Source organism: Trichomycterus rosablanca, chromosome 16 (assembly GCF_030014385.1).
Source record: "Trichomycterus rosablanca isolate fTriRos1 chromosome 16, fTriRos1.hap1, whole genome shotgun sequence".
NCBI lineage: Eukaryota > Metazoa > Chordata > Actinopteri > Siluriformes > Trichomycteridae > Trichomycterus > Trichomycterus rosablanca.
Genome location: NC_086003.1, coordinates 19,678,893 through 19,691,036, shown reverse-complemented (window position 1 = coordinate 19,691,036; position 12,144 = coordinate 19,678,893). Strand labels below are relative to the sequence as shown.

At 39.4% G+C, this 12,144-nt stretch overlaps 1 protein-coding gene across 4 annotated transcripts in view; it reads left to right on the top strand.

Annotated features, from left to right (window-relative positions):
• The window catches only part of ssh2b (slingshot protein phosphatase 2b), a 37,761-nt gene extending 26,141 nt beyond the window's left edge, over positions 1-11,620 (top strand). For 3 of the 4 annotated variants that reach the window (XM_063012207.1, XM_063012209.1, XM_063012210.1), the window contains 7 exons: positions 3,567-3,660; positions 4,277-4,405; positions 4,496-4,542; positions 4,631-4,777; positions 4,875-5,075; positions 6,164-7,046; positions 9,485-11,620. In XM_063012207.1, the coding sequence (XP_062868277.1) occupies positions 3,567-3,660; positions 4,277-4,405; positions 4,496-4,542; positions 4,631-4,777; positions 4,875-5,075; positions 6,164-7,046; positions 9,485-10,741 (2,758 nt within the window). In that variant the 3' untranslated portion in view covers positions 10,742-11,620. The remainder of the gene's footprint in view (positions 1-3,566; positions 3,661-4,276; positions 4,406-4,495; positions 4,543-4,630; positions 4,778-4,874; positions 5,076-6,163; positions 7,047-9,484) is intronic. The other variant, XM_063012208.1, reaches the window with a different exon arrangement.
• Positions 11,621-12,144: the final 524 nt, after the last annotated feature.

Here is a 12,144-nt window from a genome sequence, read left to right as displayed (position 1 = left end):
CAGACTGAACTGGAAAACATTAAATGTGCGTGTGAGCGTGGTTAGTGAGACTAATCAAATATGTCTCCCGTGGGTGAAAAATGAATTGCTTTAGTTTTAGACGTAAAAAATCTCGTAATGCTACGCCCCCTGGTCAGGCACTCGTGCCCCCCCAGACAGGTACTCGTGCCCCCCCCCCCACAACTTGAAAACCCCTGATCTAAGCAACATTTAATGTACCTTAAAGTACAATAATGCTTTTTCTTAGTCAGACCTGTACACATTTTATGTCCTGAGTAGGGATGTCCCGATCCGATCTCAAAGATCGGGATCGGGGCCGATCAAGGCATTTTTTAACTGATCGGAATCGGCTTTACTAAACCCGATCCTAATCCCGATCTTTTGTTTTACATCAGCATGTCCGCTGTGTGGAAATAGTTTGAATTGGAAAGTAAAACAAGTCCAACAGCGGTGTAATGTCTGCACTGTGAGCGTTTCACGAGGCGGTGGGAGCAGAGCTGCGTTCATTACTGTAGAATTTTACTGTTTATATGGTGTGTGAGTCAAGGATCACACCGGTTTACAAAACAACGTAGTGATGCACTCGTTTAATAAAAAAATAAATACACGCTATATTCACAAATTGTCAGGAGCATTTAACACTTTATTAACTTCTTCTGTTACGGTACCGAATAGCGGACAGCTAGAGTCATGCATGCTATTTCATGCACTATGGAAGCCCCAAAGGGTGAAAACACACTCACTTCGCATAGAAACGTCCATCAAACCATTGTCACAATACAAGCACTTTAAAAACTGGCTTTCCTTCATAACAAAAGAGCCTTTCCATTTTATTTTGGTATTCAGGTTTTACTGTAATGCTTTTAAGTAACTTTTTTTCTTATGTTCAAGTTAAGCTGCTACACAGATTTCTGTTCATTTTTAGTGTATCACTGCATTAAACAGATTTTTTTTCTTCGAATGTAAGGTTTAAAGTAAAACTGTAATTATCTCACTCATTTTGATTGATTTTGTAAAAATACAAAACATTAAGCCAATAGCTTGGATGCAGCATTTTTCCCTTCAGCACTGCAGAGCTATTTAGTTGTTAAACATGTACATTGGATTAATTTGAATAACTGTAATGTACTTGAAGTGTGCACTGTGTGAACAGTATTATCCAGTTCTTATCTAGACAATATCTAGAAAATACAAGTATCGGTTTGAGACTCGGTATCGGATCGGGATCAAAATTAATAATCGGGATCGGTATCGGGAACAAAAAAACTTGATCGGGACATCCCTAGTCCTGAGGCACATAAATGGTAAAGGTAAATGTGGTCTGAAATTATTTTCAATTATTCTCACTGTTTACACATGGGTGATTTTCATCCCAGATGTGTCCTATGTACTAAAAAAATACAGCTGTACTATAGTACTGTAGTTATTTGGCAATTTTATTTGGTAGTTAGGAAAAAGATAATCAACTCTTTCAGTCATCAATACTATAAGCTCTTCTGTCACAAGGCATTGAACTGGCTTATGAATTTGCATTTGAACTTTGAGGTGGCGTCTTTAGTGCAGGTGACGGACCTATTTGCACAGTCGCGTGAGACTGCGTTTCACATAACACGTCAGAATGGAAGCTGGGTCTGAACTTCAGCTAGCTGTTTGGCACAAGCTTAAGATAACACTTCTTTACAACAAGAACAGAAAGTGGAAGTCAGACAGTCAGTTTTTAAAGTTCATTGCTGCACAGACAGACGTGCTTACTTCCATTTCCTGTTAGTTTGCGGGCACCTTATCTGAGCGACACCACTGTCTGGCATGGTGAGTGGTTCCGCTAACAGGATGAAATCTAGCACACTTTGTGCCATACTCTGTTGTGCTTGCTGCACAGACTATATTAAGTATTTATAACAATTCATATCAGTCCTAATGAAAACAGATTTTGCGTCACACAAGAGAGAGATTTGCATAACTGCAACAGGCCCATGTTTGCAATCAACAAACACTACAAGCAAGTGCAGTTCAGGTGGCACTAGGCACAGCTAGGTAGTGATTCAAAATAACGAGTGAAAAGAGCTTTATGAAATATTCCAACACATCAAATAAATCCCTTTATTTCTTACCCAAAGGCAGAATTGTCCATAACCATCCAGCTGCTTTTGCAAGTCCTCATACTCAAGTATGCAAGAGGCAAGTTAGACAACTCTAATTTTAGAGAAGCAGTAAAATAAATATATTCAGGCATATTGATGGTAGTGTCTGTAATTTGGGAATACCAAGCCCTTTGTTTGTGAGACAGACTATAGTTTAGTAGTTTTACAGAATATGAAATAAGTGTAACATGAATCATTCCCCCAAATAAAAGATGAATAGCCAATAAGCCTAATCCTAATACCTTTTTTGATCAAGATTGATATGGATTTTTTTTTTAAACAATGTACAGTACTTACAATTTGATTGATTTTAAATACACTATCTGGACTAAGTATTGGGACATGCTTTCTAATTTTTGAATGTACATGTTTTAGTCATTATAGTTGCTAACAGTAATAATGATGTAATAAATCAATCATTTTGCTTTAAAAACATTTAACTTTACAGCACCAATTTAGGGAAGCCCCTTTCCCGCCCCAGCATGACTGTGCCTCTGTGCACAGACATGAAAAAAGCTTAGTTTAGTTTAGCTTAGATTACTGACCTCAGCCCCACTGAATAGTTTTGGAATGATTTGCAACACCAATTAAGGCTTTCTTGACCAATATCAGTGCCCAGCCATACTATCTATGTCACTGTGTCACTATTTTAATACAATTTGTTTTTGAAAAGGGACACCAAAAAACCCATGTACAGGTGTTCAGATACTTTTGGCCATATAGTGAATTTTTATAATAAACACACACAAAGTGTGTCTCCTGCTCTAAATGAACTTATTTTAAACAAGCTTTTATTTTGATCTGGCTGTCTTCTGCTTATCAGCTGTGGGTCTCTGGACAATCTTGGTGCAGGCTTAATGCTCTTAAATAAAACATGAATTTCAAAGCATTTAATGCACCTGCTTCAGTGATGATGGGATTATTCTGGCTTAGAGACATTAACAATCAGTCAGAAAGTGTACCATTACTGTCAAAAGCAAGCATTTCTGTTTGGTCTTTTAGTCAATAGAAATATAAATTAAGGGATAATGCAAATCTCTTGCAGATACCCGCATTTGATCAAGGCTTTATCTAGAGTAAACTAACATAAATGCAACATAACATAAAATGTTTCGTCTTGGACTAAAAGTTCCAAAGTCAAGCAGGCTACTTCTGATAAACTGTAGATAAAATGAATGTCTTTCAGCCTTTATAGTTACTCCTAACCTTCAGAATTTTTCTTTTATATATTCTGCATCAGGCCAACACCATGAAAATGACCATAACCAGTCTAAATTAAACCAGGCTGTGAGCTGAAAGACATGAAAATGCACATGATTTGTCAAAGCAATAATCGACTGTTTTTATAAACCTTACATTATTAGTTATTTTGTTATTTACTGTTCAGTAGACATACCATAAAAATTGTTCGTTATGTGCTGACAGGCCAACTGAACGGGAAAGAACAGAGCGGCTGATTAAGACTCGTCTAAGAGAAATCATGATGCAGAAAGACCTCGAGAATGTAACTTCTAAAGAGGTGGGTTCACACATCTACAAACACATTTTCTCATATGTGTACATTTTAACATGACACACATACTGAATAGTATATTCAGTGTGACTCTGGAGGGGCGCTACTGAAAACCATCCACTCTAATATCTGGATAATGCCACAAGCCATCCCGTCACAGAAAGCAGGGAGCTAATTGGCTCTGCTTTTTGTGTGAAAGAGATGGAATTTCTGTCTTCCTTATCAAAGTGATGCCAGCCAATCCCAGGAGCATAGGTGTGTTTCTCAGGTGCATCGAAATGCCAGTGACTTTGCATGAGGCGCAGCTCTTGAAGAGGTGGTTGTCTGGCTTCGCATGTATAGGAGAAAGCATGTGTCAGCTCTCAACCTCTCAGGTTGTTGGCTGGTGTGTTAAATTTAAAAGCGTGTCAGCATGCGTCACATTAAATAACCATTGCAAAAATTACTAAAATGCCTAACCTTTAAGATCCAATAATCCATGAAATTAAAATTTGCATTTTTAGCTATCATACCGTGAAAATGTCACATTACAATTCTCCAAGTCAGTGCAATTTTAAAGTACCACCAACACTTCAAAAATCTTATTCAAACTGTCACTTTGTATACATCTCTGTAATATCAGATCCGAACCGAGCTGGAGATGCAGATGGTGTGTAACCTGCGGGAGTTTAAAGAGTACATTGATAACGAGATGATCGTCATTCTGGGTCAGATGGACAGCCCCACTGAGATCTTTGAGCATGTATACTTGGTAAATACTCAACAGGAAAGAATAAACATTGCTATAGTCAATTAGTTTGGGTGTTATTATTATTCATACACACGTTTCTGTCCCGTTTAGGGTTCAGAATGGAATGCATCTAATCTAGAAGAGCTACAGAACAGCGGGTAAGAATGCTGTACTCACCACATCCAAAGCATATTTGGCTCCAAGCATTAATAAGCATGTCAGCAAACTATCCTTTTTTGTGCACAGAGTTCAGTACATCCTCAACGTGACAAGAGAGATTGATAACTTCTTCCCAGGCCTGTTTGAGTACCACAACATCCGCGTGTATGACGAGGAGGTCACAGACCTGCTGGCCTACTGGAATGACACCTACAAATTTATCTCCAGAGCCAAGTAAGTTTTACTGTCACTTTTTCCACAAATCTGATGCCTCCGGTGTGTTCGTACTGCCAGTGTCATCAGATTAAAACAGGTGAACTGATGTCTGCAGGAAAACCGGGGCAAAGTGTCTGGTGCACTGTAAGATGGGCGTGAGCCGCTCTGCCTCCACCGTGATAGCCTACGCCATGAAGGAGTATGGCTGGGATCTTGAGCAGGCCTTTGACTATGTCAAAGAGCGCCGTGCTGTCACCAAACCCAACCCCTCCTTCATGAGACAGCTGGAGGAGTACCAGGGTATCCTGTTGGCCAGGTATGCACCTATATGCATATATCCAAAGCCGATTTGTTCCTTGAAATTTAGTGAACATTTTGTTATTTACAATTTATGGGCAAAAATAGCAGTAAAAAGATTGGGAAATAAAATGTGCTCTGATCTTTGTTTAAGAGTCTATTATGATGACCTGAATAAACAGATTATACACATTCGGGCTAAAATGTATGTAATGATGCATTTTCAGCAGCAATAGTGTTTATTGTAGCTGCTGATTACACTTGCCCAGTGGTATTTTTGTCTTTGTCTTTTTGCATTTTCAAGCTTTTGAATTTTTAGGTGATGCTTACAAAATGTTGTTATGCAAATTTGAATCAACTGTTTTCTTAATGATTTCCTCCATAATTAAATGTTTCTGCCATGATGCCCTCTCCACCATGTTTCTTAGTTTGAATTAGTTTGGCTTTGGTTTTAACAATGTTACATTTCCTTTGATTTTACACAGGTTTTAAACACCTTAGAGGTCTTAAAAAGCTTTTCCAGCTTGATGCATTGCTACTAATCAGGGTCCTAAGGTTACAAATGGCTCATTGTGCTTGGCAACTCTATATTCCACATTTTTAATCTTAATCACAATTCTTCAAAGTTTTGTGAGAAGCCTTCTCAGAAGATCTCAGAAACTTAAAAGATCACATAGAGGTTACTTTATTTTAATGACATTTGTTTTTGAAAAGGGATGTCCAACCAGCTCATGGTCAGGTTTTGGCTGTAGAGTGTATGTAAATTCAGTCTATTTTGAATGGCTGGCCCATTTTGAGGTGCACCACGCCCAGAGAGAATTTCCTAAAAAGTCATTCTTCCAGAGTAGTATCCATACATGGACTGAAAATGGTAATGAATTGTAGTTTTCATACAAATTTGAATTTTCATCAAATATTATACTTAAACTACAGTATTCTAGTAGTTCTGAGAAGAAAACGTAGTTATAGCAGGGGCTGCCATACATGTGGCATTCATTTTAAATACAAATTGGTTTAAGAAAAAAAATTGTAAGAGTTTTTTTTTTTTTTTGACTAACTTGTTCTCTTTCTCTGTCCTATTCATGTCTGCTCACTTCTTCTCTTTAGTAGGCAGAGACACAACAAGCTTTGGCGTTCTCACTCTGACAGCAACCTGTCTGAGTACCATGAGCCATTACTTAAGACTCCTGGGGCACAGTCACTGGGGCGCTCCAATCCCCGTAACCAGGGTGGCAACCAGGCTTCTCCATCACTCCAAGAGCTGCTGCAGACACTCGGCCCTTCCAGTATGGCAGGTGAGCAGGAAAACCCAGAGCCAAGAGCAAAGGCTTCACCCATCTCAAACGGCCTTGGAGACTCTGAGGAAAGCCTTGCTGCAGAGGAACCACCACTTCTCACTAAACCCAGGGCAGCTACAGTCGTGCCTGATGTCAGACCTGAAGTGACATCCATCAACTTGGCAGAAACTGTCCCGGTGGGCCGGCCACATCCACCTGCTGCTCTTCATAACCTCAACACATCCCCTAAAGTTCCCTCTGCTGCAGAGGCCAAATCGGTCAGCCCTGATCAGCCAGAGGAGAGACCTAGATCAGGGTCCAGTAGAAGTAGGACCCCAGAGCCGAACAGACAAAGCCCAAACCTCTTGGCAGGGCCGCTCACACAGGTGCCTGAACTTAGGCAAAAATTTAGCCAGCAAGTGCCTGACACAGATGAAAACTGTGCAGGGCGAGGTCACACCAGCGATGACGACCACCACCAACACCCCAGTGCCACGGTACAGCAAGCTGGCCTTTCAGCCTCACCTTCCTCAGCTCTTAGCTCAGACCGCATCGACTTCTTCAGTGCCAGAGAAAAATTCCTTGGCCTCTCTCTAGAGGGGCAAAGCCGTGCGAGTCCTGAGCAGCTGATGGCTCGAGACAAAAGTCCGAGCCAGGAGTCAAAGCAGCTGATTCCCGAGCATCTTGTTAAAGGGGAGGAGGAGCAAAAAAAGGTAGGATACATGATTACAAATTCACACTTGTTAGTATACTTTTGTTATGAGTGAAACAATCCAGTTTTTTTAAACTCTACTTTGTCTGTAATCTAAAAAACTAGCGTAAATTTCTCACTTTTCTTTGTAACAGAAAAACAGTTCTCAAAACTAATTTCATTACCCGATAATAAAGTAATAAAACATTAAAGTCAGTTCTTAAAGCAGTACATTCTTGTACTGGAAGAATTTTGTGAATATTTTGGAGTGTGTATGAATGTTCTACACGTACAGTAGTTTACTTTTTATTGAGTCTTTCCTCATTTTGCGGGTCTAGCGAAGTCAAACACACATGATTACTAAGTGTGCTAAAAAACATTTAGCGCTAAAATGTCATTTCAGAATTTAAAAAGACTTTTATTTATATTGCAACTAATAACATACTGGATACACAGTAGTGTGTGTTTATTGTGTTTATATAGCACACATTAATTATACAAACCTGCCCAAAAATCAGTTACTGTGTATTTGCCTGTAAAGAAATCAGAATCTATTTTTTATGTTATTAGTACAGGGAAAAGTGTCATAAGTATTGTTTATCATTTCTGCTCAAATGCTACAGATGCAAGTAGAAATGAGTTATGAAAAGCTTACAATTCTTTTGATAATTGACTAATCTGTTGATTATATTTTTATTAAGTAGTTAGTTTCTTTTTTTTCTGAATATGAATTCCAAAACATTGTTATATAATCTTAACAAGATGTAATTACACTTTGCCCTCTTTTTAACAACAGCAACAAACATAAATAAAATTGAAAACCACCACAAAAATTACAAACTTTCAATTCAGTTACTATGTAAATTGCAAGTCTAAGATTTTCTAGGGGTGTGAATAATTGTGGTACATGTGTTTTTTTTTAAATAATAATTAGGGATTTTTGAATGATTTAAATAAGGAATTACATTTTTTCCTATGAATAAACTTTTTAATTAATTTTTTAATTAATTTTATTTTTTTGTTTTTAGTTTTTTTGAGGTCAATTTCTTATAATGCTTTTTACTTATCTTTACCAGGGGTGCCAATAATTGTGGAGGGGACTGTATAAGAAGTTGCATAAACTCAGTTGCTCAGAAAGACCTTGAATACAGACTAAATATTTTATTATTATTATTATTCTGCAGCAACGGAGTAGTGTTGCTGAAAGTAAGTCCCAACCCTCTCTTTTAATGAAGTGTATGAACATTCCATATCTCACCATTACCATGCATTGTTCAAACTTATGCCCTGGACTGCCACTGTCTGGTGAAAAAGAATGTTGCATGTTGAATGTTGAGGTCTTCATTATTTTTATTGTTGTCGGTTTTCAAACTAGGGCTGTGCCGGTGAACAGGTTATTTAGTTTACTCCAGTTACCAGTGCTTTTGCATTTGGACTATAAACCATGTATTATTTTATTTAAAATGGGTTTTTTATTCAAGGCGATGCTAGCATACAGCTCATATATTAATCAGTTCAGAGTTGTGTGCAGTCTGCTTTTTGCTAGTGGCAAGCAACAGGAATACAACAAATTTTCTATTTTTAATGGTTCAGTAATATGTAGGGGTGATTTTTGAGTTCTTTGAACATCAAAATCTTCCAGTGTATTTAGAAACATAACTAATTATGACACCATTCAAAACTATGTGGAACAAACACCCAATGAAACTGGAGTATAGGATCAAATATTTTCTGGTGACATGTAATTGAGCATGAGTAATAGAAGACAGGTCTTTATTGTGGGAAAATGAGTCACCTGTTTCAGACTAGGCTGTTGTGTTTTTTGTGTCTCATACATCATTTACATCATTTTTATGTCCATATGTGCCAGCAAGTTATTTTATCTATCGGATACACAAGAAGGGGCCTGATTTACAATGTGATTAGGTAGACCAGAGTTTGGGAGAAGATGACAATGTCGTGCTGCAATTCACTGAAGAAGATTAAAACTGTGCAAAGAATTCTCAACCCACTATTAACAGACAGACCGATTTATACAGTACTTACCCTATATGACCAAGTGTGTGTGAACACCTGTGCTACTCACTGGGTTCATTTGTTTTAGCCACAGCACTTGCTAAAAGGTGTATAAAATCAATCATATAAAATAAACAATATGCTTCTAACTTTGTGCATTAAGCAAAGTTTGTTAAGACAGTGTTTGACAGGCTTGGTGTGGTCTGCGCAAAAGCTGAGACTTTGCAGCTTTTTTAAAATTGCCACTACTCAAAGGAAAACAAATGCTACAGTATTTACCACACACCAATATTGACTTAAATGTTTACCAAATGTTCATTTCATTCTAACTACTTGTTTACATAAAGGTCCTACTGCACAAAAATGCAGTCAGCTAACTTTGTTTTATACAACGTAAGACTTTATAAGGTCTTTGTCTTACCCATATCTGTTTCTCTTTACCAGGAGAGCTGCAGTGTCTCAGTTTGTAACCTGGTCTCAGAACTGGAGTCCGTAAGGCACAGTATAACCCCTCCCCCTCCTCCTACCAGCCAACTTGATTCCAGTAGCTTAAAGGAGGAAGAGGAGTCTGTCAAAAACACACCAGAAGTTGCTGAAGCGCACAAGGCAGAGCTCGAAGAGGCCACGCAGGCTGACTGGCCGAAAGGTACAGTACGCCGAGCCACCAGGCAGCTAGAACAGAAGATGAAGCAGGACATTTCACCCTCCACGTTGCTATCGGGTGCCCTCGTGGATTCAAATCTTTCCACTGTTGGCACCAGCAGCAGCTGCAGAGACATAACCGAGCACACTTCATCTCATTCTGATCCAAGCACTGTGTCAACCTGCCATTATCAGCCTGAGAGCACCACAAAGGAAAAGGCATCTCCTGTGGAGGAAGGGGTGGGAAAGAAGTGCAACTTTAGTCTCAGGGAAGAAGAGCGTGGACACACTGGATTTTTAGAGGACGCCAGTCCCACAAACTTGAAGCACAGCCATTCCAATAAATCCAGGTCTTCTTCAGAAGTGGTTCTTCTAGGGGGCATAACTGAGAAAGAGACCAGCACTGACTGCTCTTCACAGTACCAGCTGAAGGAGACATGGGAGACTTTAAAACAGCTGGGTGAGTTCCTGTCCAAGGTTGGTAACAAACCAGACCAGGAACTCAGCCAGATCTGGGCTGAAAACGAACGTAAAAAAGGGTTAACCGTTCAAGAGATTGAGGACAAAATGTGTCAAGTTGGCTTAATGCCCTCATCGCTGGTAAAGCGCTCTGCCTCACTGGCTAAGCTAGGCATCCTGGAACTTTCTGCTAGTGACATGGAGCTAAGTCCTGCCTCTTCATCCCTGTGCACCGATAAGCCCCACCCTAACTCCTTTAACGATGATACCTCAATAAAGAAGCGGGTTTTACCCAGGCGCACACCTTCCCTCCCTCCCTCCAGTACGTCTCGCCCCTTTTTGACTGGGACACATTTGGATAAAAGGTTGGTCAGTTTGCGGACTGAAGAAGCAGAGCACAGCCACAGGGCCCCCATGCCACTGCCAGTCTCCCCACTGTCCGAAGAGTGCTTGAGGCGAGGGAAGGTGCAGGATCCAGCTTTCACTCCAGTGCCAGCTCCTGCCTTAATATCTGTGGCCACACGAGAACAGTATGGGAAAACACATCCCTTGACAAGGCTAAAAAGTCGGACCTTGAACTCCCCCTACAATACCGTGTGACCTGGGCTCTGTTTTTTAATTTGTGTTTGTGTGTGACTGAGTCTTTTACAATTTGTAATGTGTAATTTATCCACACATACCTCAGTGGGCCTTACAAAACCGGAAATAAACTGCAGGGTAGGTTTGTAGCCTATCAGATATACATTAAGGAGCACAAAGTCAGAGATTAGTCACTGATGGGGTTGATGGGGCAGGTTTACTCCGGACCCATTAACAATAAACGAACTGCACAGTTTCTGTCAACTGGTTCATTTCATACAGGATTTCGTTTAGTCTGTAATCTCATACTGCAGAAAGCTTATTTTCTGATCTGTAATGGATTCCTAACTGTCTGAGGATTAGTGTGTAATTGAATGGGTGGATGAGTCAGATAAAGAAATGTTAAAAATACATTCAGGTATGAATGTAATGTTATTGAGTGTAATGTTATTATGGATGTCTGATTAGCGTGCATGTTATTCAGTTATGAGTGGAATAAGTCGTGGTACATAAAATATAGATCTGTTGGGGCCTAGTGGATTTACGGCTATATAGCCTGATTTTAACGGATGTGTATGACTGTAAATGTGTGAGCACCTTTTTTAGTCTGTGTTTAGTCCATAAGTGCAGTTTTTTCCTTTCTGAATTTTTGTTTAGAAATGTATAAACAAATATGGGGAGGTTTTTAATATGCACTTTATCTTTTATTTTTATTTTTATTATGTTTCACATTTTTTTAATCTGTAGTGTGTAATCTGGAAGCATGCTGGCTGGGTGTGTGTATCGGGTCACCTGTATGTTTGATGTACTGTGCAATTTGGTCTTTTTTCTGTTCCTCGTGAGACTGGCTTTTCTTTTTACTCTGCTTAAACTGTGACTATTAAAACATTTTAAAAAAGAGAGGAGTTTTGAATCTACTTAACTAAAAGATTGTCATTTTTTTTTAATGTTGTAGAACAGAAACCTTTATAATGGGGTCCCAGATGGTGTGATATGAGGGTCTCCAGGATGATGAATAAATATTGTAAACATGTTTATTTGAACACAGCTAAAGATTCACTCAGCACTCATGTGGTTCAGTGGTCTAAATACACCATCCTGTCATGGTTGAGTTCAGGGTTTAAATTTAAGTGGTGCTATCGGTCGGCCAGGCATTGTGTTTTGATTTACAGAGACTCTTTACACCTAAGTGTCAGGTGGACCCAAATCAATCTTTCCACAGCTCCTGCATTCGTTCATCCAAACTCTTATCTAAGTAAAAATGGCAACGATGTTGAAAACAAAGAGCCATTTGGGAGCCGAATGCTGACTGATCCGACTCTGACTCACTGAGAGGAGCCGGAATGTCAGTCAGAACTCTAAACTCCACGTGCTGTTGTGGCGCGGAGCTCGAGCTCGCCGTCGAGTTTAAAAGAGCCGGTTCC